This window comes from Brassica napus, chromosome A9 (assembly GCF_020379485.1).
Source record: "Brassica napus cultivar Da-Ae chromosome A9, Da-Ae, whole genome shotgun sequence".
In the NCBI taxonomy this organism is placed as follows: domain Eukaryota; kingdom Viridiplantae; phylum Streptophyta; class Magnoliopsida; order Brassicales; family Brassicaceae; genus Brassica; species Brassica napus.
Window position 1 is genome coordinate 12,145,797 of NC_063442.1, and position 26,762 is coordinate 12,172,558.

A 26,762-nucleotide genomic window follows, 5' to 3' on the forward strand; every position below is an offset into this window, starting at 1 on the left:
TTGTCAAAAGCATCCTAAAACCAGATGAGATGATAAGAGTCCGAGGATCATTTCTGGGACCTGTAATGAAGCTCAGTGAGAGAGGATTGAAGTTATCAGCAAAGATAGTCTACGCCATTCTCACTAGAAGCATCGTTTCTGTCAAGGAGAATGAAGCCTGGTTCCATTTCGGTGCGCAGCCAATGAGGTTCTCTATAAGAGAATTTCATATGATGACAGGCTTGAAATGTAGTGGTGCATTAGAAGGACCACGAAGGGAAACCGAGAGATTTAATTGGGAATTGCTAAAGGGGCGTAGTCATAAGTTAAGTGACGTGGTGGACCAGCTCAGAAACACAAGAGAAGATGCTTCTGAGGAGAGAATATGCCTCGCAATGCTCATCCTGGTAGAGAGCATATTATTGCGGAAGAGCAAAGGAGGGAGTTTTCCTTTGGAATATGCGAAAAATGCACAGGATATGACATATCCATGGGGAAAAGAGGCTTACATTGTGCTCCTGAAGTCAATTCAAAACGCTGTCGCGAATCATTTGGAGAATAAATCCAAATTTGAGTTGCAAGGTTATCCTCTAGTATTCCTTCTTTGGATACTAGAGTCGATTCCTTTGCTAAGAGATAAGTTCAGTAAGTGTGTACCAACAGTTGAGGTTCCTGTGCCGACTTACTTGTGTGAAAAATACACTGAGGTAGAGAATCCATCACTTGATAGGGTTTTACAGGTTGAAGCTGATACAAAGGTAAGTTTTTCCAAGTATATGTTTCTCAGTTTATTTGGCTTCTTCTTTTTAATATGTTTCTCATTGGTCTTTTTTTAAATACTCTCAGCTGAAGGTCCATTGCATACTACCTTCTATTCCTCATGATCCAGAAGATGATATCTCCATTGAAGACAAATATAGTGACGAGCTGGAAACAGTGAAAGATGTAACAAAGAAAGGGTACAAGATTACAGCCGATGACTGGGAAAATAGGTGTGTAGACACATTTGACACATTGGATGCTCTTATTCAAATGATGGCAAATAAGGAGACTGGCCAAGCTTCTACTCCGATTGATGAGGATTCAGTAAATGAAAAAGTGAACAGGATCATCACGGTAATGGAGGAGAATCTGAAGAGCATGAAGGATCGAATGTCATTACTAGAAGAAGAAAACATACATCTTAGAGCTCGTGTGTCAGAGTTGGAAGGAAACAACAATGTTTTTCCCACTAACGTGACACAAAAGGTAAATTCTCAAAACATGTTCTTTTACATTTGCATTTTCAAGTATTTTTTTGAAGATCTTGTACATATTCTTGAATGCCTTCCTAATATTTGACAAACAGCGATCCAGTGAGACACCTTTATCTCCAATGTCTCACACGCAACCATCGAGTGAGACACCTTTATCTCCAATGTCTCAACAGCCTAATTTGACACATGAGGTATGTAACCAATAAATATTGTTGAGTTTTGAAGTAATATTTGGAAAGCTTTTGTACTTCTTGAATGCATTCCTGATTTTTGCAGGAGACAATGATTGAATCAGCTGCATCTCCAAAGTCTCAACAAAATGAGGTATATGCTCAAAATTTTTAAGAAAATATTTGGAAATTCTTGTACAAAATCCTGAATGCCTTCCTGATTTTTGCAGGATTACACGCAACAATCGAGTGAGACGCCTTTATCTCCAATGTCTCAACAGCCTAATTTGACACATAAGGTATGTAACCAATAAAATATTGTTGAGTTTTGAAGTAATATTTGGAAGCTTTTGTACATATTCTTGAATGCATTCTTGATTTTTGCAGGAGACAATGAATGAATCAGATGATGAAACTCTTGCCCTTGATACTCAAGTATTCTCTCCTAATCTGACAAAAGAGGTATATGCTCAATGATATTGTTTTCACAGTTGGAGTTTACAAATTAGTTTTGGGTGATTTTTTTTTACATATAAAGGCTTTTCTGATTTTTGACAGAAAGAAACAGAAACGTCTACCGATGAGAGGCCATCCAATCCTAATCAAGATGGAAAACCAGATGATGAGGTAATATTTATTCTAGAAATTATAGTTGAATGTATTCATGATGGCCATTCCTGATATTTTTTTGCAGATTGTGAGAGAGAAATTAACAAGTGAGTCACCTGCTACTCAGAGTCAAGTTTTGCAGAAAGAAACAGTGGAAATGAATGAGACACCTTCTTCTCCAATAGCTCCAAAGAGTATTGAAACTCCCGTTTATACTCCAAGTCAGACTCAACAGGTACATGGTCAAAAAAAAATCTTGGATTTTTAAGTTAATGTTTGGAAGCTTTAGAACGTACTCTGGATTGACTTCGTGATAATTTTTACAGATTGAGAGAGAGCCATCGGATGACACGCCTGCCCTTGATACTCAAGTTTTTACTCCTAATCTGACAAAAGAGGTATATGCTCAATGACAGTTGGAGTTTACAATTAGTTTTGGGTGATTTACATATATAGACCTTTCTAATTTTTGGCAGAGGGAAACACAAACCTCTACTGATGAAACGCCACCCAAAACTAATCAAGAAGAAGGAAAACCAGATGATGAGGTAATATTTACTCTAGAAATTATAATTGAATGTATTCATGATGGCCTTTCCTGATATTTTTTGCAGATTGTGATTGAGTCACCTGCTGCTCAGACTCAAGTTTTGCAAAAAGAAACACTGGAAATGAATGAGACACCTTCTTCTCCAATATCTCCAAAGAGTATTGAGGCTCAAGTTTTTACTCCAATTCAGAAACAGCAGGTAAATGTTCAAAAAATCTTGGAGATTTCAAGTAATGTTTGAAAGCTTTTGTACGTGTTTTTGATCCCCTACCTGACTTTTTTTTGTTTTTTTTGCAGACGGTAACAGAGGAAACGTATGAGGCTACACAGCCATTGACTGAGATCATTTCAGCAAACAATAAAAAGGTAAGCATAGAAATGTCTTTCATAAGTACAACTTGAATTTTAAATTGTAGAAACTTCTTCATAACTACCTCTTTTATTTTACTGTTATTACAGGAGGATACGCATGCTGTGCATCACACACCTTCCTCTCCATTGTCTTCACTAATTGCACTAGTTATTGAAGAAAATAAGAATGCTTTGGTAAGAAGAAATATTTAAAATGTTTATGTAATATTTTTCTATTCAACTAACTCTTACCATTTACTTTTGTCTTATAGAGTGAGACAGAAACTGCGACCCAATATTTTTCTACAAGTGAAGGAGAGCATACACAATCAAGCAGAAAGAATCAAGCAGAAGAATATCTCAAGGATACTACAGAACCTACTACTGAGCTAGTTTCCACAGATGTTTCGAAGACACAGCCTCTTACTCCGCAAACACAGCACCTTCAGACAAGTGAGGGAGATCAATCCGATGAGACACCATCAGAGCAGAATCAAGCAGAAGAAAATCTCAAGGATACTACAGAACCTACTACTGAGCTAGTTTCCACATATGTTTCGAAGATGCCGCCTATTACTCAGCAAACAGAGCATCTTCAGACAAGTGCTATAGATTTTTCAGAAACAAACGAGGTATGCATCGAGTATATTTGATCTTTAATTATTATTCTAACAATTTAAAACCGCTGATGTTACTGAATCTTCATTTTTAATAGGTTGAAGTAAGCAGGCGTATAGCTCACTTTCAAATAGGCGCAGAGGTTGAGATTTTGTCTACTGATGACGAAATATGGTATCCAGGAAAGGTTGTTGATCTTAAACTGTGTGAAGGACTAGAGGAGCTGACAGTTGAGTACACGACACTCTTCACATACCAACATAATAGACTTCAGAAACTTCAGGATACTATCACGGCTGACAAAATACGTCCTGCAACACCAACTAGTGACCAAAAATCCTTTGAGATGATGGATAAGGTAGAAGCCTTTTACAACAATGGCTGGAGCAGCGGACAAATTAGCATGGTACTTGGTGATAACACATACTCGGTGTGTCTCTATACTTCTATGGAAACTATTCTATTCAAACATTCAGATTTGCGAATTCATAGAGAATGGAAAGATGGAGTCTGGAAGATGGCAGATAAGGTAAATCATAACTAGAATTATACTTCACGTGAATTGTTTGATATACATACATTTTAGTTTCAGGAATGGTTTCCAGAAATTCCGATTGCAACAAATTTGATAATATTTTGCTTGGTGTCTATTGTTTGATTAAAGGTGAAGCCTGATAAGAAAAGGAAAGCTGCTGCCTCATCACAAAATTCAGGAATGGATAATGTTTTCCTAAGAAGGAGCGAGAGGGTGACTAAACGATCTAGAGACACAAAAACTCCATTCAAGTCTGACAGAAATCCGGCTTTAACTGTAATACCTGAGATTATACCTGCAGTTGATCCGTTTTCAACTCCTGCGGAACATAAGCTTTCAAGGCTTCAAAATTGGATGACATTAAAGCCCGGCATGCATGAAACGTAAGCATGTTTCTGTCCTTGTCTATATATTCTTATATTTATGTATAAGAGGTTTGGTAATTCCTTTGAATCTTTAATCGACTGCAGGTCCCTATCAATCAATGATAATAAGATAAGGAAATCTTTCTTTCAAAGCATGGAAAATGCAAAAAAGGACCTTAAGAAAGAGGTAATTTGTTTACATATGTTCTTGCCTTGAGCTTTTTTTTAAAAAAAATTCAGGAAGGATTTGTTTAGTTTCAGGAATTATATAGTAACAAATTAGATAATGTTTGCCTTTTTTTTGCAGCACATTGATGGAGCCTTTGCAATGCTAAATTGCAGAAGAAATGAGAATGCTGCTTGGTTCCACAACTACAAGATTCCAAAGGCGTGCTTCCTACCTATGGAGTTCTTGCATTGCTTGCTCTCTGATGATTTGGCTTACAAGAAAGAAAAGGTCAAAGGTAAAAAGATTTTCAACGATATATTTAAAGATACTGTGAGAGGGAAGGTATATCCAGAGAAGACATGGGGAGAAGATGTTGATGTTGTGTATGGGATTACTCTTGGAAAAAAAAGCAATGTCTGGATTGGGATGGAAATTCATTTGAAGAAGAAAAGAATCACAGTATATGATTGTTTTCAAAAGGAAAGCAACAGCATTGATATTCCTCAAGTGAAAAAGTTGGCAGGTATGTATAAACAATTTGTATTTGATGTATTCAACTGTTTCTTGGTTTGAAATATTCAACTGATTCTATCTTGATATTGATTTTTAAATATGACAGTGTTGATTACTAATCTGCTGGTGGAATCTTCTGGTGATGAGGTAGATAAAGTGAAGATGATTCCATTTGAGATTGAGCAGGCACAAGGTTTACCCAAGACAAAACATCCTTTCAACTGTGGGATATTTCTTGTCAAGATTCTGGAGTGCCAGTCATTGAAGATAGGAGACATGACAAAGATTAATGATGACAATGCATTGGAGCTAAGGAGAACCTTGTCTTGTGAGATCTTCAACCAATTTGTGGATGAGAGCTTTGGGAAATGAGAATGATGCATGAAAACATTTTTTGTTTTAGTTAAGACTCGGTTTTAGTTATGACTGTTTATTTTGTTATGTTGTTGGCGTCTGGTTACATAAGAAAGATTGGAAGGATATCAAGTATTTTTTTTGGGTATCATATATCTTGGAAGGTTAAAATAATGTTTCTGGATGGGTTTCCAGAAAAAAAGTTAAGTGTTTCAAATGTAAAAAAGAATGAAATGAGATTATATACTAAGGATTGGACATGTATATGGTAAGCTTAAAATTGTGATGTTTACAGACAACAAAAATTTAGAACCACAAAGGATCGAACCCAGAGGGAGAGAGTTTGCGTATTTGGATAGTGTGGGAGTTTAGCCACTAGGCCAAGAAGAATCATCTGTTAATGGATTACATTTAATTTTATTTAACTCCAAACTGTAACAAAAAAAAATTAAAATTGATTTTGAATCCACCACATATCGAACCCGGGGATAGAGAGACTTTTGAGTTATGAAATGCCTTGGTTTAACCGCTGGTCTGAGGAGAATCATCTGTTAAAGAATATTACATAAGCATACTTAAACCAATTAATATAGGATAGGTTTCCAAAACAATACATTTCGATTGAAAAAAGACAAAACTCTTGCCGTCTCAACACTCTCGCCGTTTCAAACTTCTCGAATCTCACTCGTCTCCGCCTCTCGAATCTCTCTCTCATCTCCATATCTCTCGATCTCCGACGAAAACCCATCTCCAGAACTCTCTCTCTCTCTCGATCTTTTACGCGAGCTCTCTCTATTCTCCGAGAAAAACCATTTCTAGAGCTCTATCTCTTTAAGGTATGTTGCAGATTCAACCTTATGTGTGTTTTCTTTCTGAGAGATTGGTCTCCTGGTTTTTGCTTGTGTATAGACTTGCTCGTTTTAACCTAATATGATTGGTAGAATTCTAGTTCATGTGAAAGCATGTGTATAGACTCAGGAAGGATTTGTATTGTTTCAGGAAACCCTTCCTGAAAATTGGATTTTAATTAATTTAGACAAATAAAATTTTTCTTGTTTACGCAGGATAGAAACAAGATGGGAGATCCATTACCATTAAGACTAGCACTGCCTGAGCTGAGGTATCCGATTGGATCAGAGCCAGAGAAGACGATATCGATAAACCAACACTCGATAGTTGCTTATATCAAAACTGTTAAGGAAATTCTAGGAAATGATGAGTTCAACAGAATAAGAGGGACGTTTTTGGGACCGGTGATCAAGCTTGGAGAGAGGTCTTTGAAATTATCAGCTAAGATAGTGCACGCAGTTCTCACCAAAAGCATCAAGACAGTGAAGAGACACGAAGCATGGTTCCATTTTGGTGCTCAGCCAATGAGGTTCTCTATAAGAGAATTCCACATGGTGACTGGTTTGAAATGTAGTGGTGAAGCAAGAGAACCACGAGAGGAAACCGAGAAATTTAAGTGGGACTTCCTAAAAGGGCGTACTCATACAGTAAAGGACGTGGAGAAGCAGCTCAGAAACACAAGAGAAGATGCTTCTGATGAGAGATTCTGCCTTGCAATGCTCCTCCTGATTGAGAGCATACTACTACAGAAGAGCCTTCTCGACGGTGGCACAACTTTTACTTTGGATTATGTGAAAATAGCGCAGGATATGGATGTCTTGATGACATACCCATGGGGGAGAACAGCTTATAATTTGCTGTTAAAATCACTTCAGAGAGCTGTCGACAAAAGCCTCGACAAAAACAATTATGATTTGCAAGGATTCCCTATGGCATTTCTTATATGGATACTTGAGTCAGTACCTTTGCTACAGTATGCATTCAGTCAAGTTGTTCCTATTCTGAGCGTTCAACCGTCTACCCCAATATTTTTGTGTGAGAAGTACCTTCAAATAGCTTCTCCACAGCTGATAGATGTTCTCCTAATTGAAATCAAAGATCATGTAAGTTTTTACATTATTTTTTTCTTGTTTCTGTTTTGCCTTATGATTCTCCATTTAAAAGCTAATTATTTTTTTGGTTTCAGCTTAAGGTCACATGCATCCTACCTCCTATTTCTAATGATCCAGAAGCTGATGTTTGCATGGAAGACGAAGCTAATAAAGATCTGGATGACATGGCCGATTTATCCAAGAGAGGTTATAAGTTTAAAATTAGAGATTGGCGAAACATGTCAGTAGACCTATACGGTGCTAATGAACAAATAAGAAGAGCATCTTTACTGTTTGGGAATGGAGGGATGAGTCAAGCTTCTTCTTCGTATCAGGAGGAGTCTTTGGAATCAAAGATCAACAGAATCAGCGAGATGGTGGGAGATAATTTAAGGATCATGAACGATCGTTTGTGTTTGATTGAAAAAGACAGGAAACAGATTAAAGAACGTGTGACAAAACTAGAGAAACTACAAAGAGTTACTTCATATGAAACCCCAAACAATGAGGTAACTTTTTTTTCGGAAATTAAAATTAATGTTTATCTAGTTCTTGATTCAGTTTTTTTTTGAGTTGTCAAGTAATTTTGGAAGATGTTATACATATTTAGGATTGCCTTCCTAATTTTTGTTGTACTTGCACAGACTGACACAACTCCATTTCATGAGACGGCTTCCAGACAAGGTGAAGCCAATGCAGATCAAGCAGATGAACAACTTAACAATGAGGCAAGTATAATTTTGAAAACTGTTGGTATTTATAAAATTATGAATTTGGTTGTACTTAAATTAATTTTTGGAAGTTCTTGTACGAGTTCATAATCCCATTCCTGACTTCAGGATACACGAGAGCCTATGAATGAGATCACGAAAGAGACACCTGGTTCTCCAATAGCTCAACAGAATATTGAGACTCCAGTCCTTACTCCAATTCAGACGCAGCAGGTACCTTCTTTAAAAAATTGGACTTTTCAAGTAATTTTTGGAAGCCCTTGTACGTGTTCATTCAACCATTCCTGAATTCAGGAGACTCACGAGCTTATGAATGAGATCATTTCACCAAACATTTCCGACACACAGCCAAATACCCGAGCTCGCAGAAATCTTTTAACAGAGCAAAATAAGGTATTACTTTCATTAAAACCTTTAATAAATACACAGCAACTATCAAAATGACTGGATATCCTTGAATCTAAACCATCACAGGATGTAGAAAGCAGAGTTCAAAATCCCTTTGAGATCGGAGCAAATGTGGAGATTTCATCACAAGATGACAATACTTGTCATAAATGGTATCCAGGAAATGTGTTGGCAACATATTTGGTTGATGGGGTTGAGATGGTGAAAGTTGAGTACTTCGTCCCGTCTCTGGACGAAAAGAAGAGGAAAAGGAGTGTTGAGACACGTGTATCAATTGACAGAATACGTCCTCAACCACCACCTGAGAGATCTGGAGCGAAGAAAAGTTATGAGCTAATGCAGGACGTGGAGGCGTTCGACAATGGTGCCTGGTGCGCTGGAAAAGTTAAAGTCATTTTGTTTGATGGCTCGTGTTTTGTCTCTTTGAACAATTCTAAAGAACAAATTTACTTCCACCATTCTGAGATGCGAAAACCAAGAAAATGGGTAGATGGTGTTTGGGAGATGACAAAAAAGGTAAAACAAATGCCTTGGATCACTTGAATTGAAAAATAATGTCATTTGTTTAATATCTCGGTATTGATTTTCAGATGGAAGAAGAGCAGACGCAGAGTGTGAATCCAAGTGAAGGAGATGGTGATAAAAAGGTATGAAATATTTATACATCATACTAGGAATTAAGATATAAATGTATCTGAATTTTTGTCATTCAAAAAGGGGAAGGCGAAGGCTGTCGCTTGTAAGAAAAATGAAGCAGCTGGTCCATCAGAAGATGGTGTTGGGAAAATGGCAAAAGAGGTAATAAAAATGAATAAGATCCACTTGAATTGAAGTTCAGGTCAATAGTTTGATATATCGGTTTTGTTTCACAGATGGAAGTAAAGCAGGGTAAGAGTGTGAAACCAAGTCAAGACGATCATGCAAAAAAGGTATAAAAAATATTTTTACTTCATATTAGGAAGGCATTCAAGTATAAAGATAAAAACGATCCTGAATTTTTGTCTTTATTTTTAATTAAAGGGGAAGCCTGATGTTGGTAAGAAGAAGAAAGCAAATGCTCAGCCAGTAGATATGCTTCCTTTTCTACAGCGAGAAGAGAAGAGGCCAATACGACCTAGAAACCCTCCTATACCTGTAACACCTGAGGTAATCCTTCCAATTGATCCATTTGTGACACCTGAATTTCCTCGGTTTTCAAGGCTTGCACACTGGATGGATCTACGGGGCATATATCGTGTGTAAGCAACTTTTTGTCCTCGCATAAATATTCCTAATTTATTTTGTAAAAGTTTCGATTGATACTAGTTAATTTTATCAACTACAGACCGTTTTATATCAATGGAAAAGAAATTGAAAAAGAGTTCTTTCAAAAAATGGACGATGCAGAAAACAATCTCAACAAAGAGGTAATCAACACTCTGTTCTGTCTTCTATTTGATTGTGTCATATGTTTAGGAAGAGGTTGAGTTGAGCTATGCTAGATGTCCATGTTATAGCAGTTCTATATGAAGTTTCTAACTATATTGTTACATTGGCAGCACATAAATGTTGCATTTGAAATGCTAAATTGTAAGAGGGTTGAGCAAGGTGCTTGGTTCCGCAACAACAATCTTCCAGCAGCATGCTTTGTACCAGTCAAATTCTTAGAAGTGGTTGGGTACGCTTATGAATCTGTCAGGAAGCCACATAAGAAAAAACAAACGTTATTGGAGGGCTGTGTAGGCGAACTTGTGAAAGGTTTAATACATCCAAAGAAGGTATGGCTGGAAGATGTTGATGTTATATATGGTGTCATTGAAGATAAGTTGAGCTATCACTATATTGGGGTGGAGATACAATTGATGGACAACACAATCACACTCTTCCATTGTGGTCTTCCAAAAGCAAATATCAAACGTGCTCTTAATCAAATCCAAGAACTGGCAGGTAAAAACTCTTTACATATTCATTTTGTTGTCTGTTGCTGCTTGTGCTTGTGATGCATTTTTACATATTCATTTTGTTGTCTGTTGGTGATTGATTTATTGTATAATTTTGGGTATTTATGACAGTGTTGATTAGTGCCATAAAGATGGAACTTCTTGGTGAAGAGGTTAATTTCGAAGATATCAGTCCATTTGAAGTTAAGTTTGCAGAAGGGCTTCCAAAGACAAAATTTCCATACAACTGTGGTATTTTTGTTGTGAAGATGCTGGAATGCAGGTCACTGGGATTGAAGAGCATGGCTAATATAAATGATGAAACTGCGATGGACTTACGAAGCAAGCTATGTTGTGAGATCTTCGACCAGTTTATGGATAAAGATTTCCAGGAAGGTCAAAGGAAGTGAAAATGTCATATTTGTTCTACTATGTTTTCTACTCTGTTTTCTACTTTGTTTTCTACTTTGATATTAATTATCCCTAACGTTTAAGTTTAAGTTTGTAATGAATCCCTAACGTTTTTTTCATTTAGATTGTTATTGAAAAATTTTTAGGATGTATTGATGAATTGTCAAATGCTTATGGTACTTTTAGGATGGGTTTCCAGAAAAAGAGTGAGAAAGCAAAATGCACCAAAGCCTAGCAAATTCCTTTAAAGTTTACAAAAAAAAAAATGAAAAAGAATGTGATCCGATGTTGATTGAACTCGTGAACTCTCGAAAGATGAATCAAAGTGTGCAGCCGCTGTGCCAAGGGTGTTATACTTGCCAAAAGCTATAATAAAACGAAATAACTTTTGAATATTTAATTAAAAACAGAAAAAAGTGTAAGTATACACAAACGGGGATCGAACACGGCTTATTGTGTGATAAGGGTACACTAAGAGTAGAACGGATTGCCACTAGGCTACGGTGGATATTCGATAACAGAGTAAATGTGAACTTATTTATTCACAGACGATAGATTTATATAATCTGGATATCATTTTAGGTATTCAGGATAGCTTTCCAAAAACAAATTCCTTTAAAGTTTACAAAAAAAAAATGAAAAAGAATGTGATCTGATGTTGATTGAACTCGTGAACTCTCGAAAGAAGAATCAAAGTGTGCAGCCGTTGTACCAAGGGTGATGGCAATTCTTGGCTGGCCCGGAAATGCCCATTGCGGGATTGGGTAAAGATATTATTAGTTGCTTGCGGGACAGGACCGCGATGGTACTGGGCCGAAAACGGGCCAAAGCGGGATGCGAACATTGAGGCCCGCTACAGTTTTTGTTTGTCTCTTTGGTGATTACCGATAATAGAGCTAAACGGTGAAAGGTGATGACGATAGCGATTCTTGCTCTCTGTGTTTCTTCTTCTTCGATCGAGTGATCGACGACGACAAAGCATCTTCTTCTTCTCTGTACAGTAGATCGACTTGCATGTCCAGAGTTATTTAGCTCGTGCCTCTCTGTTTACATTTTAGATCTGTTCGTCCTTTCAAAGGTAAGTAATCTTCCTTGTTCTGTCTCTATGAATGTGTGAATCTTCTTAGTTAGATTATGTCTCTGCGAAAGTATTTTTTCCTAACAGTGTAATATATATATATATGTTGTTATGTTTTGTTTATGTATTAGATGGCTTGGTTGTAAAGCGTTGTTCTCTTTTACTCTCGGTTGCTAGTTATTAATTAAAAATTCAAACAAATTTACTCTTGTTGTTCTGTATTGTTTGTTTTCGGTATTGATATATATATAATATAATATAATTCTGTCGTTCTTCTTGTATTAATGGCTTTGTTTTAATTGTTCTGTTTTTGATTCTTGTTGATAACACGGTTCAAGCACTCTTGTTATCTTGTTTGATAACAGACTGGTCTTCTTTTTTATTAAATATCGCTTACACTTGTTTTGTTTTTCACGCATGATCATGAATTCATGAGTCGATACTTGTTTGATGAGTGATGTTGGACAAGGAGAGGAGAGACTGATATTATTCCCTTCTGCCTTCGGGTTGCTTCAGGACTTGAGGTAAGACTTTGTTCCAACGTTTAATAGGTAGTATTGTGGTTTGAATTCCCTTTAGTAACCATGCTTGTAACAAACGTGTAATGCTTGTAGCTTGATGATTTTCACCAACTTGATAATATATCTCTAATGCTTAACTCTTCTTCACAGGGTCACTGTCTATTTTGATTAATATATCTGAATTATAATGCTTATAACAAACGTAACCTATGTTTATAACTTGATGGTTCTGAAAAACTTGATAATGTAACAATTGACTGTTCGGGATAGATTTACGTTTTCCCGGTTAACTCTCGTCTCTTTCTTGCAACACAGGTCCCAAGCCTTGATGAAGATTGCTGGCCCGCGGGCCGACCCGCATACCCGCTGCTATAGGGCGGGTCGGGATTGGTCATAGGTTTCAGAGACCGCAGCCCGCCGCGGTACGACCCGCAGAGACTCGAATGAAACTGAGCCCGCGACGGGGCGGGTCATTTGGTTGCGGGAGAGCCCAAATGCCATCACTAACCAAGGGTGTTATACTTGCCAAAAGCTATAATAAAACGAAAATAACTTTTGAATATTTAATTAAAAACAGAAAAAAATGTGAGTATACACAACGGGGATCGAACACGGCTTATTGTGTGATAAGGGTACACTAAGAGTAGAAGGGCTTGCCACTAGGCTACGGTGGATATTCGATAACAGAGTAAATGTGAACTTATTTATTCACAGACGATAGATTTATATAATCTGGATATCATTGTATGTATTCAGGATGGCTTTCCAAAAACAAATAAGCAAATCAGATAACCAAGTTACAAGAACACTAGGCCAAACCATTACAAAATAGTGAAAAACATTGAACAATTTTTTTATTTAGGTTGTTAATTGAAGAAACAACACAAGAGAAACAAAAGTACTTATTCATTTAAAATAAAAACTGAAAATCAAACATAATGTGGTCCTTAAAAACATAAAAAGAGAAGATGATAACATGAAATTACTCATGACACAGCCAACTTTCGCCAAGTTTATCCCAATCAGGGACTTTGACCTTCACATCAGCAAGCATTCCTTCCGCTTCCGAGTGCTCTTCTTTGAGTTTCTCCAACTCAGCAGTTAAATCAAATTTTCCATCAGCTTTGATAATATCTTCAAGCAACTCGATTTGGACAGCAATTGAATTTGCTTTGCTGGATGCCAGATTCCAATCATTCTCAGATAGCCTGTATTCGTTGGACAAACGAAGAAGAGCCCTGTAATGTACCACAGTTTCCTTCTTCCCCTTATTGAAACCTTCGGCGGCATCACATCCGTAAACCTCCTCTATGGGACGCTTCATCATCTTCTTTGAACTTCCTTCCATTGAAACTTTGTCCTGCAACAAAATCGAAACTAAGATGTTACGATAAAATAGAAATAGAAAAAAGTTCATGAATTGAATGGAAAATGAGAAAATGAGAAAACTAACTTGTATTGCAAAAGGATAAATCAGACGAAATGAAGTGAGTGAATAAAAGGTCTGATATCGTCCCTTATATTTATAGAACTAAAAGGAACTCTTCGATTATTGAAGTCAGTTAAAATAAACTCTTGATTATTGTGGAACTCTTCGATTTTTGAAGTCAGTTACTGAAAATAACCAATCATATAACAGCCAATCTTGACGAAAAGAAACTCTTCGGTTACTGAGTTACATGATGTCGTTTGGAAGAGACTCTTCGATTCCTGAGATATATGTTTGAACAAAAAAAAAAAATCAACCATTAATCGTAGGAGAGTCGAACCCGGGTCGAACAAATGTTTCGGTATCATAGGTTTTGTGGTTTAGCCGCTAGGCTGAGGAGAATCATCTGTTAGTTGCTTCCACATAATTGAATTTAGCCATACAATTTATAGTAAAATACATTGGAAAGATCTTAGATAGTTCAGGATGGGCTTCCAGAGTATGCATGAATAATATACATGAATGTTAGTGTGCTTCTTTCTTAAACTAGAAAAAAATGAAATGAGATCAAAACTAAGGATTAATATCTACACATTTGGAAAATTTGATAATGTGATTTGCAAATTTTGGAGGAAAAAAAAATATATATACACATCTCATAGGATTCGAACCTGAAGATGACTAGGAGGAAAGAGGGAACTAAGGTGTAGTAGCCACTAGGCCAAGTTAATTTCAGTCATTACATGTTGTAAGTAAAGTAATATATTCTCTTTATTTTTATTCAACTTAAATTTTTTTTAAAAACTCTGATTAGTAGGGGAATCGAACCCGGGTCGAGTCAAGCGTCACAATTTCGACAGATAGGTGTTTTAGCCGCTAGACCGAGGAGAATCATCTGTTACACTTTTCCACATAATTATTCTTAACAGAAAATGTTGTATTATAAACCTTGAAATGAACTCGGTATTTCTGGATGGGATTCCAGAATAGTTGAATATTACTGTGTTTTTTTTCTAGCAAAGAAGTTTAAACTAAAAATTGAAATGAGTTCAAAAGATAATGTTGTATATTACAAAAGTTGTAAGAAATCATACTTATTCAGGATAGGGTTCCAAAAGAAAAAATGTATATGGTCTTGTGCATATCATGTAACCATCAAATAGCCAACATCCAAATAATAATCGATAAAAATGTAAAAATGTAAAAATGTAGAACTTCATCCTATAGGCCTCTGGCATGTGATCTTGTTGTGCCCTCCTGTGCCACATCTGCTGCACTTGTGGGACTGAGATTTAGATCCAGGAACCCCAAACTCGCCAACGGATCTCTTTCTCTTTGTAGGAGGGCGTCCACTTTTCTTTTTGGTAGCTGGAGGTGGGCAAGACAGTTCATCAATATTCTCTGGATAGGTGGACGTTGACAACTCTCCACCAGGATGTATGCTTTCAGCATAAGCTTTAGCCCACGTTTCTGTCAAGTGAGAAGCATCAACAAAACGGTTTTCATCTCTCTTGATATGCTTAGCAGCAGCGATGGCATGGATGCAGGGGATCTTGTCAATGTCGAAAACATTACATGTGCAATGCCGCTTCTCCAAGTCAACAACAAACTTCATTGTTTCATCCTTCACCTCAAACTCGCTTCGATCAACTTGATACACATTCAACAACATTGCGGCCCCTAACCTAGATACCAATTTCTGCACAACTTTTGGAGTAACCAGGTGCTTATGTTTCGCAGCCGCTTCGCGTCGCTCAAAAAACCAAGTGGTCATCGTCAATCTGATAGTTTCAAGGAGAGAGATAATGGGCAACTCACGAGGCATCTTCAACATAGAATTGAGAGACTCTGCAATGTTGGTAGTCATGATATTATACCTGTTCGCAGGCGCATAGCTTCGTGCCCACTTCCTAAAATCAGACTCTTCCAGATACTTAGCCAATTCAGGACATTTATCCTTTATGTCCTTGAAGATTAACCAGAACTCGTGACACGTATAGGCATCAGCAGCGCTTTCCACCAGAGGTAGCAACCCAGTCTTCGCATATGTAGGAGTGATGTTGCGGAGCAGATGGATCCTGCAAATTCCATGGTGAGATAAGGGATATACATCCTCCAACGCTGAAGAAATGGAGTTAGCCCTGTCTGATACAAAAACAAGATCCGAAGCGTCCGGGATCTTCTGGCTCAAACCTCTAAAGAACCATTTCCAAGAGGCGCCGTTTTCTGCGTCAACCACTGCAAAGGCGAGAGGATATAGATGATAATTCCCATCTTGAGCACAAGCTGCCAATAAAGTCCCATTGAATTTTCCCTTCAGAAATGTACCATCTACTGCAATAACTCTCCTCATCAATGAGAATCCCCTTATCGATGGACCAAAAGCCACAAATGCATACTTGAACTTTCCTGCAGCATCAACATGTTGATAAGTCAAGGAACCAGGGTTTGTTTCTGTGATTTTATACAACCACCTAGACAAATTGTAATAGCTGTCTTCAGGAGTCCCTCTAACCAAAATCTGAGCTTCTTCTCTCACTCTCCAAGCTTGTTTGTAATTGATGTGAACACCATGCAGCATCCTGACCTGTTCAATGATCTGTTTCGGTTTGAGACCTTCCTTTTTTTCTCCATAATTGCTGGAAATCAAAGAACCCAACAACTTTGCAGATGCTTGTCTGTGGTTGGCTTTCCTGTGTGTTGTATCGCATGTATGCTCATGAACATACTTTTTAACAACGAAAAAATCTGAAACAGGTAGCTTGATAGCACGCATCCTCCACGTGCAATTTTCATCAACACAACTCAAAAGCACTCTTGACTTGTTAGAAGAGACAGTCTTGTACTCAAACTTCCACTCTAAAGCCCATTTCTTCATCCTCAACATCAACTCTCTCTTTGTCTTAAAATAGCTATTCACCTTAATATCGCCAGCTACTCTCGTGTTTGGTGAAAGTCCAATATGGACAGGGCTAAAATCCGGAAGAGCATTCAGAGGAACTGTAGAAACACCTTCATATAGAAGACTCTGCAAAAGTCAAGTAGTTCTCTAAGGCATAATACTTGATTATGAAGCATATCATGCAAACACAAACAGAAAAAGGGAATTAGGGACAATGTACCTGTTTTTCACTCTGCACAGTAGAAAGAATCACTGGATTGGCATTCAATGGAACAGTAGAAGCAAATGTATCAGAAGCTTGAATGTTACAGCTAGCTGAATCAGTACTAAAATCCGGAAGATCATTCAGAGGAACTGTAGAAACACCTTCATATAGAAAACTCTGCAAAAGTCAAGTAGTTCTGTAAGGCATAATACTTGATTATGAAGCATATCATGCAAACACAAACAGAAAAAGGGAATTAAGGACAATGTACCTGTTTTTCACTCTGCACAGTAGAAAGAAGCGCTGGATTGGCATTCAATGGAACAGTAGAAGCAAATGTATCAGAAGCTTGAGTGTTACAGCTAGCTGGATCAGTACTAACCTGCAAAAGTCAAGTAGTTCTGTAAGGCTTAATACTTGGTTATGAAGCATATCCTGAAAAGTCTAAGTAAGAAAAAAATCATACAAACCTTAACACACAAACGACAGGTTCCATCAAATGCTCTAGTCTTGGAAATGAAAGTTCTGAGCTGACGAGTATTACCTATCGAGAGTGGGGGGAAACTTTCAATAATACATTTCTTATCCAATGAAAAACCATAACTCAAACTGATTTCTTCCTCTTTAACACTAAAATCTTCAGAGACAATCTTCATCAAATCTTCATACAGTAGATCTTCTTCTATGGAAATGATTGATGCATTCCTCTTCAAATCAACAAGAAACTCCCACTGGAGAGATTCTTTTGAGATCCATTGTCCACAGATGCACAAAACTTCCATTGTTCTACAAAATCAACTTCAATTCATCAACAAATGAATAATATATAACAAAACCTAGATAATGTATAACAAAATGAAATGATTCAAACCTTAATCAAAATCAGACACACGAGAGAGAGAATGAGATGAATAGACGTAGAAACGACAGATCAATTGAGAAACGACGACGACGACGATAAATAAACGGAGAGACGACGACGACGGATCAACGGAGAGGCGAAGACGACGACGGAGAGACGACGACGACGGAGAGACGACGACGACAACGACGGAGAGACGACGACGGAGAGACGACGACGACAACGCCGGAGAGACGACGACGAAGAAAGACAGCGATGAGGAGAAGAAGAAGCGATGAAACGAGGACGGCCACAAATTGATTTCAAAATTGTTTTTTAAATTAGTTAAAGAAGAGGGCATAAGGGTAAATTGCCCCTTTAATGAAACCTATTTTTGTGACTTCTGATCCTGAGTGCTAGTTTGGGGAGGAAAACTTGGTTTAGTGTTCTTTGTGTCATTTTCTCTAACAACAACTTGGTTATGATATTTTAAATATTTTATTTACCTTTAGACATTCACAACCGTTGATCACATGCATGTATTTTTTTTCCTTCTCCCTCTCATTTTATTTTCCCCCTATCATTTTATTTGATATGCATTTTTCTAATTAAATATAAACCATTCAAATGATTATGCTGATAAAAATGTAGAAATTTTTCTGTGTATGCTGTAATTTAATTTTCTTAAATGGACATATATTTTTCATAAAATTATAGTTTTGTTTTTTTCATAGTTAGTTTTGTTGTGTAATATTCTATAAAAAACATAGAATAGAAACATAATTTTATAATAAATAACAATATGCTAACAGTATAATATGTGTAATTCCTTGACAATCTTATTACTTTGAAATCTCTTCTCTCAAATTTTACTATATACAAAGAACAACATATCTCAGGTGAAATAGACAAAAAAAAATTTGTAACGATTATTGTACTTATTGAATATACTATAATATTTTATGAACATAGTATAGAACCTTAAAATCTTCGTCTTCCTCCGTTCTGTTCTCCTTCTTTCTCTTCCTCTTTCATCCTTCATCCTCCTCCTCCTTCTTCCTCCTCCTCCTATATCCTCATGTCTCGTCCTTCTCTTCTAAATAGTATACAATATATAGATCAATGTATACTATTTCTCTTCCAAAAAGAGTATAGTTTTACTTTTTGTTTTGCGTATACATAATAGACGCGCTGTTAAAGAAAAAGTGGTACAATTTTGCTTACAATTGTCACATAAAAAAAACACCGTAAAATGGGTGAATCCTTTATGAATATTCAGCAAATTGAGCCTAACTTTACAACAAGTGACATTATAACTTTTAAGAACCGAAATTGAAAGAAAAAAGGAATGTAAATATCGATAGTTTCACTAATAAAAGAATGAAGACGTCGACTATGATTTGATGGAATTGACTTTTTCCTAATTTGTGACCGAAACGTGAAGGACTCTTTTTTGCCAAAAGGACTTTGCATTAGACCAAACTGACCAGACAACTAGACAAGCTAAGCTAGTAAATTAGAACCAAACAAAGTGCTTCGAGATTAGGCTATTCAAGATATTGTTGAGTTGGTTAATTTGTCGACTAAATTTCTGTTAAAATTTGAAGGCAAAATTATTACAGAATTATACGTCATATACTAAAAACAACTAAAATAAATTATTGACATTTTCTTTATCAAAGTCTTTATCCGGAAACGAAATTTTAATTTACTACCTTCCTTGCTAAAAAATAACTTTTTTATACAAAAATTGTATGTTTGTCTTCTTTTATCTATAATTTCACTGTTTTGTTTAGCGGAGATGTGTAAATCCAAAACTAACTCTCCAATGACATACGAACACAAGCATATATCCGTGTCACTAATTATCAATAATTCAAATAACTGAATTAAACCAAATAATTAATAAATTTAAAATAAATAGAATTTAATCTAAAATTAAGCTGAATAAATCGGAAAACAAAAATAAAATACGACGATCCCAAAACACACCGTCCATGTATCATTAACTCTTCAGTTTCACTTGAAAAAGAAGAAAACAAGGAAATCATAACAAATAAACCTTTAGTGAAGTATGAGATAGACATGTAGTGAAGTATGTGATGCTAAGCATACATCCCACTAATTTTAAAATCAATCGGTTTAATTAACAATTAAATCATGTAAATCTCTATTTCCGGTTTAAACAAAAAATAAAATAATTAACACATATGACATCAGTTAAACTTGATCCACTGAGACAAATCATACTTCGAAACTAAACCATCCATAACAAAAATGCTACACTAATATGGGATGGTAGAGAATATATCTTATTTTAGCCAAGATCGGAGATGGATCGGCGGCAAACACACTGGAATAGATACACCTTGTCCCACAAAACTTGGCCTAGGTTTACGAAGATATCACTTGCTGCACACAAGTCGCACATACGGTTTCATGGTTACGCCCTATTAAAGACACGTTTCGGGATGGATAAAAAAAAAGACACGTTTCGGGATGGATTGCATGCAACATTGAAAACTTTTTACCTCAACTAAATCCTTTTTCTTTTTAGTCAATTTTTTTGGAAAAATTCTATTAAAATATCTCAACTAGTTTTTTAACCTTTTAATGCCCAAATTTTTTACTACCCAATTTAATAACTCAACAGGTTATTTTTTTAATTTTAATATACTGACTTTAAAACACAGTTCATTTTAATACTAAAACTATTCTTATTTTAATCAAAAATATTAAAAAATTTAAAACAAAATTTATAAAATCTTCAAAATCCAAAACAAATCTAAAATGTTTCTAATTTTATCTTAAGTCTTAGGAATAAAAAACTAAATTATGGATAACCTTAATTTTTTAATTTATTAATTTTAATATCAAAATTAAATTATTTTCTGAAACTTTAAATATATTTATTTACTTTTAGTTCAAAATTAAGTTTTTCTAAATTTTAAAATTTTCATCCAAAATTTAGTTACGTTTACTCCTAAAATTTAAAATTAATTATTTTAAGATTTATTTTTGAATCTGGAAGATTATTTTCACATTTGTTTAAAAATTATTAATATTTTTGATTAAAATAAACATACTTTGAATATTAAAATGAGCACTGTTTTAAAGCCAATGCATTAAAATGAATAAAATAATTACTGGAAGTATCAAACTGCGTAGTAAAAAAGTTTAGGTATTAAAAAAATAAAGAAAATTGGTTGGAATATTTTTATAGAAATTTTTCTTTTTCTATTTTCCTTTCAACAAGTTTTTCTTCTACAAGGAACATAAACTCGGAAGAAATAACCGGTCAAATTCGTTGTATGATAGACTTTTTGGAAAGACTGAAATCCCTACAACAATATTCTTTAAAAAAATATTACATGATAATACCAAATCTAAAGAAGCAAAATAAATGGAGAAGATGTTTAATTATTCACGAATCAACACGATTGGTGATTATATAAGCAAATCAATATGAAGTTCAATGTAAGATTCTACACATTGTCGTACCAAAATTCTCCGCTATACTTTGAAAATTACAGAACTTAAACCCTGTGCGACAAAAAAAAAAAACAGAAGCGAAAACGCTTTTCTCGAATCAGAAGGTTCTTCATTCTTACTTCCCAAGTTTTGAATAAAATCAAAGACGAAACAATCTCACTGGACAAGGTTATTCTTCCTAGGATCTTTCACTTCTATCTCCCAATGCCTATCAGGCAGACTATCGTTCTCAGCGATTTTCCTCCACTTCTCAATCCTATACTTCATTTTCTTATTCAAACCACAATAACCTTTCAACTGCTCTGACATCTTGTCATAAACTTTCCACCATTTTTCATGCACTGAATCGCTGGCAAACACGCGCCTTAAACTCATGTCCCAATTGCAATCATAGTCTCTATAACATACCCATGGCTTCAGTCCCAAGTAGTGCACACCCTCTAGATCATCTGGAAGATCGCGTGTTCCTTTAAAATTTTCGTCAAAGTACTTCATTGTGTTCACGCGTTTCGATAACCTGTGCCACCATACAAAAATCTCATTGAGGAATCCTTGGTCTCCTCCATTGTATGACTCTATCTTGGAGGATTTCTCCATTAGATCTTTAAAAAGACATGCTGATGGCTCGACAATCTGATGCAAAAAATATTTATTAATACTTTATAATTGATTTATGAATTGATATCGCCCAGAACACGCAAAATAAAATCTGTTGTCTAACGTTTTTTGACAGGAAAAAAAAGCAGTAGATTATTGAAAACCATAAGTTAATGCTAAGAAAATATGCCATCTTCTACTGTGAAAAAAGGAATCTGAAGAAAATAGAACAAAATAGATTAAGATATCGACTTTTATTTTCTCGAACATTTCACCAAATTATTTGTAAGAATGTATAATAATTAATTAATTTATTTGGATTACCATGATTCCGGAGTTGAATAACACTTTGTCGTTGCCTGCAGCTGAGAGTTGGGGATAGTAGAAGAGATGATCAAGCTTCTTGACGACGATAAAATCTGCATCTATGAACAAAAGTTTATCGTAGTCAGTTACTTGCCACACACGCAATTTGCTGTAGTTCCATTCATTGTAAGAGTCCTTCTCCGCGAAAGGGCTGCGGATTCTGTCAATCAGCCGCAGATTCCAACCCGCGGAGCTGAGACCGATAAGGGACCTGTTTGTTATGGACCGATCGTGGAGGAGAATCATGTCCTTATTCGATCCTGATTGTCTTATGCTTTGTGCTAAGGCTATTGCCCCACAGACATAGGCCTCGGACGAGTGTAGTACCGTCACGTAGGCCACTCGATGCTTACGGATTGCAACAGATGTAAGATTATCTTTATTTTTTGGTCTCCATGCTTCTTGGCCTGTAAATGACATTATGACAATAGGTCAAAACTCGCGACTGAGGTAACGAACAAGGAATATTTTGATTAAAAAGACAATGCGAAGGAAGAATAGAAAGAGGAAAATCTGGTGAATAATTTTTTTGTGGTAAGCATGTTTACTGTTGATTAAAATAATTAAATTGAGGGAATGCATACTCTGCCGCACGACCAAATCACACCAACTATTAACCTCATATTACTTATTTTCACTAAAGTAATGATCCACCAATAAACCCATTCAACAGAACTTGATTAACAAAACAAAAATGCAAATGCATGATGCATGAAGTCGTCTCTACATTTTAACAAATTTATATAGAGTTCAATACTAATTAATAATTATATGCCTCTTACATATATGATGGTTACATGTAATAAGTCTACAGGAAAGGTTAAAATGTAGAAGTTACTTAAAAGTTTGTTATGTATATTTTATAAAGAAAAAAAAAATAATACATATGAAATTAATATAAAAATACACAAAAAAAAAAGAATAAAGAAGGAAAGAATAAAAAATTACCAAGTTGAGCAAATGGAGAAGCAACGTGACATGAACCAACAGGCATGAGAAGCTTCTGCTTCAACCTTGGGAGATTAGGCTTATACACCCAATAGTCATCCACGCGCCTAACGCGCTCATCGCACTTGAAGATCTCATGCATGGGCCCACACGACCCGACGAACACAACGTACACCGTCGAATCAACCTTCGTCAACCCACTCTTGACAGCAAGATTCGCCGCAGCCAAATTGACCTGAAGCCTGAAAACATCCCTTAGTCCTTTATTCTCCGACCAACCATCGCACGGAACCTTTGCAACGATGACATCCACGTCAGCATTAGAACCTTCGGGCTTAGGGAGAGGGATCTCCGGGCATTGAGAATTTTCCTCGTCGATCCACTCCGGGAAGAGACTATTCCAAGTAAGACTCACCGGTAGAGGATCAAGCGACACGTGGACGTTCTCCATAATCGACGGACCATTAGCCTCAAAGCTCTCACGCTCTTGCTCTTCGATGTTAAGGAAGCCTATTCGGAGTTTCTTTGCCGGTAGATAGTCACGGACAAGTCGGAGCCATCTTGGGTTTTTGCTGACTACCGGGGCAGGAAGATCAATCCGTATATCGGACGACGATGGAGAAGTGATGATTTGGTTTGAAATAGAAAAGGGTTTAAAGGATACTATCAAACCTACAAGTGATAATGAGATTAGTATTAGATAGACCATGAAGATTTTCCCTCTAGAATTTTGTGTTTTTGCCCCCATCTTTAAATCTCTCTCCGTTACGTTTTTGTACCTATAAACCTTTGAACGCATCTTCATTCTCTAATACGTGAAGCTATATATATGTGTGTGTTTTAATTCCTGCGTGTTGGTAGCATGACTGATTTGCATGGACGCACGTTGGTGTGAAAGTCAATTTGTTTCTCTCTCTCGCTCTTTATACGATTGCTTCGTTCGTATGATTATGTGAATCCCACGCGTGTAGTGGTCGTGTGTGTCGTACTTATAGAACCCAAATTTTAAACATTATTGAAGTATATGTATTGGATTAATGTACTCAAATGCGCTTTTGATGATTAATAAAATTCTTGGTTCACTTCACACCAGCGTCCTTAAAGAAAAAAAGTAGCCAAAAGATAGAAAAGGAAAAAATATATAGTAATTGGTTAGGGACATACATAGAAAAATATCAAACTTAAGCTGTTTATGCTCTATCTTAAAAATTGAGTGATTTGTTCCCGTATTGGTCTAATATATCTTCTGTTCTCATACAAGTCAAAATCACTGACACAAATTCATCTTTTAACGTTTTAGGATGATCATTAGTCTTTTAATCCTCAAAGATGAAATAGCTGGAAAAGTCCCATAAGTATAAACATATATGTAACCAATTGTCTAAACTCTAAAGACTTTGTTTTAATAAAATATCATATATGTAATGTAAAAACTAAATTTTAGAAGTTAGTTAACAAATTAAGTAAATTTCAAGAATATAAAATTGAAAATCTATGCAGATATTATGTACTAAAACAATAAATATATATAGATATTACTAACATATTATTTGAGGATTAAAAGCTAAAACATTATATAGAAATATATAACATAAAATTTGAAGCAAATAGAAAAGATAAAATAGTAATATATATAAGGATTTATATATATATATATATATAAGAAAATTATACTATATATATAAATGGCCGGCTCAAAGATATTATGGACCCTTGGGCAAAATAATTTTATTTTTTTTAACATATATTTATAGATAGTTTAAAAAAAATTGGGCCACTACTCCTAAATTTTTTTTTAAATGGGCTCCTTTACTAATACTATTTTTACAAAAACAAAATGAGCCCGAAGCTCGCGCCCTTTGCCCCTACCCTTAAGCCGGTCTTGTATATATATATTGGCTGAATTTATTTTTTCTTTGGATTAACCCGATCTCTTATCTCCATATGGTACATCTCAATTTGTAATCTAGGTTTCAAAACTCAACGTTTTCTCTTTATTATACCCTCATTCTTTTAGGGTATCTACATCCCTACTCTATAATTTATTCTATAAATGAAGTGGAAAATTGAGTATAAAAAAATCACTTCATTTATGAAATAATTTTTTGTTCATGCTCTATTTTCTATTCCAATTTTGGAATAAATTATGGACTAGGGACGAAGATGGTCTTAGTTGAATCTTTCATTTTCCGATGATAAAGACGCTGGATTTTCTTGTCTCCCATAGTTTTATATTTATAAAATCACATTAAATACATATTAGGAGCAAAAATGTATATTTAAATTATAATTATAAAAAAAGTGAAATTGCATCCTATATATACAATTTTTTCTCTAATTAAGTTAATACCATAAATCCCACACCATCATGTATGTATTAAGTTAGACACAAAACTTGTTACATCATATGTATCTTATCTTATATAATAAAGGGGAGTTTTCTCTCACCTTAGCCCTCCACATCAGCAGGAAGATAGGGGCTTCTGATGCCACGTGTCAACTCAAAAACAAACTTTTTTGTTCTTTTATCTGGGCTTCTAACGTGTTTTTCCTCCGGACTCGATATAATGTTTGATTGAGAAAACGAAACTCAATACCCTTTCCTCGATGAAGCCATCTGCGATTAACTTTCTGTAACGCCTTAGCATTAAATCGAGCGCAGCCTCTTCATACGTAATCGAGGAAGGTATTCTACAGATTTGCAGAGTTGCAGCGATGAATTATCAACGGCGATAGTCGCTGATACAGCTGCCGGAGTAGAGATCAACGCTCAGACGAGAGATCGACGGTTGAGAAGAAGACGATAAGCAAACCAGAGAGCAGGAGTCTGTCTGAGTTCAAGAGGGTACCTTTGTACGGTGTGGAAGACGACCGGAGATGGAATATGATGTCTCCTCGATACCCAGTTTCCTTCAATCTCCAAAGAATTCGTTGAAAGATGATCGTTTCAGTCCTCAATCAACCGCTCATTTCTTCGGTGGCTGCAACGGCCATGGCGGTTCTCAAGTAAAAAAAAAGTAATTGATCGCCTAATTTGATCCGATCATTGCAAAATCTCATAGTTTTGATTGAAAACTTTAGGTTGTGTTGTGTAGGTAGCTAACTGTTGCAGAGAAAGAAAAGGCTAGAAATAAGTACATTACCAGGAGATTGTGGAATACAGATCAGAAACTAATACATGGATTTTACGAGTAAATATATTTCAGAGACGCTAGCCCGTCAAGTTAAGAATCATTGGCGACAACGAAAGAAACAATCACGAGTTCACCAAGGCATGTAATAGATACTTCTTCCACACAATTTGAGATGAGAGAAAGACTGCATCTAAGTGAGGCGAGTTAGTTATTTTCGGTATTTTTTGTTGATTATTTTGCTGTGTGACTAAACTTATAATGCAGAGCCTGCTCTTCCGTCATGAGCTAAAAAGCAAACGAATCAAGAAGAGTAAGTCTACGACTTATCATCGCCTCAAAAACAAAGACCTGAAGTACCTTTTTGGCAGTAG

At 35.9% G+C, this 26,762-nt stretch overlaps 5 protein-coding genes across 5 annotated transcripts; 3 read left to right on the top strand and 2 right to left on the bottom strand.

The window, feature by feature from the left end:
• The first annotated feature begins 2,014 nt into the window (after positions 1–2,014).
• Positions 2,015–5,604, top strand: LOC106370279 (DUF724 domain-containing protein 6-like). The gene is made up of 6 exons (XM_048739943.1): positions 2,015–2,032; positions 2,629–2,763; positions 2,862–4,062; positions 4,198–4,451; positions 4,539–4,620; positions 4,741–5,604. Exons 3-6 carry the CDS (start codon positions 3,880–3,882, stop codon positions 5,173–5,175), a joined length of 954 nt encoding a protein of 317 aa, XP_048595900.1. The 5' UTR covers positions 2,015–2,032; positions 2,629–2,763; positions 2,862–3,879; the 3' UTR covers positions 5,176–5,604.
• Positions 5,605–6,545: 941 nt separating this feature from the next.
• Positions 6,546–8,058, top strand: LOC125578048. Its single transcript, XM_048740331.1, has 3 exons — positions 6,546–7,421; positions 7,505–7,918; positions 8,020–8,058. Exons 1-3 carry the CDS (start codon positions 6,546–6,548, stop codon positions 8,056–8,058), a joined length of 1,329 nt encoding a protein of 442 aa, XP_048596288.1.
• Positions 7,937–10,889, top strand: LOC106369580. Its single transcript, XM_048739942.1, has 10 exons — positions 7,937–8,353; positions 8,435–8,533; positions 8,615–9,064; positions 9,139–9,195; positions 9,266–9,346; positions 9,421–9,477; positions 9,569–9,786; positions 9,873–9,954; positions 10,087–10,474; positions 10,600–10,889. The coding sequence occupies exons 1-10, from the start codon at positions 8,264–8,266 to the stop codon at positions 10,875–10,877; spliced, it is 1,800 nt and encodes a 599-aa protein (XP_048595899.1). The 5' UTR covers positions 7,937–8,263; the 3' UTR covers positions 10,878–10,889.
• A 4,233-nt stretch (positions 10,890–15,122) lies between these two features.
• On the bottom strand, positions 15,123–17,795 carry LOC125578049. Its single transcript, XM_048740332.1, has 4 exons — positions 17,484–17,795; positions 17,285–17,395; positions 17,118–17,190; positions 15,123–16,918 (listed from the first exon to the last, which is right to left on the bottom strand). The coding sequence occupies exons 1-4, from the start codon at positions 17,793–17,795 to the stop codon at positions 15,123–15,125; spliced, it is 2,292 nt and encodes a 763-aa protein (XP_048596289.1).
• A 3,485-nt stretch (positions 17,796–21,280) lies between these two features.
• On the bottom strand, positions 21,281–24,062 carry LOC106410068 (putative UDP-glucuronate:xylan alpha-glucuronosyltransferase 4). Its single transcript, XM_013850570.3, has 3 exons — positions 23,258–24,062; positions 22,268–22,716; positions 21,281–21,979 (listed from the first exon to the last, which is right to left on the bottom strand). Exons 1-3 carry the CDS (start codon positions 24,060–24,062, stop codon positions 21,503–21,505), a joined length of 1,731 nt encoding a protein of 576 aa, XP_013706024.2. The 3' UTR covers positions 21,281–21,502.
• Between the last annotated feature and the right edge of the window lie 2,700 nt (positions 24,063–26,762).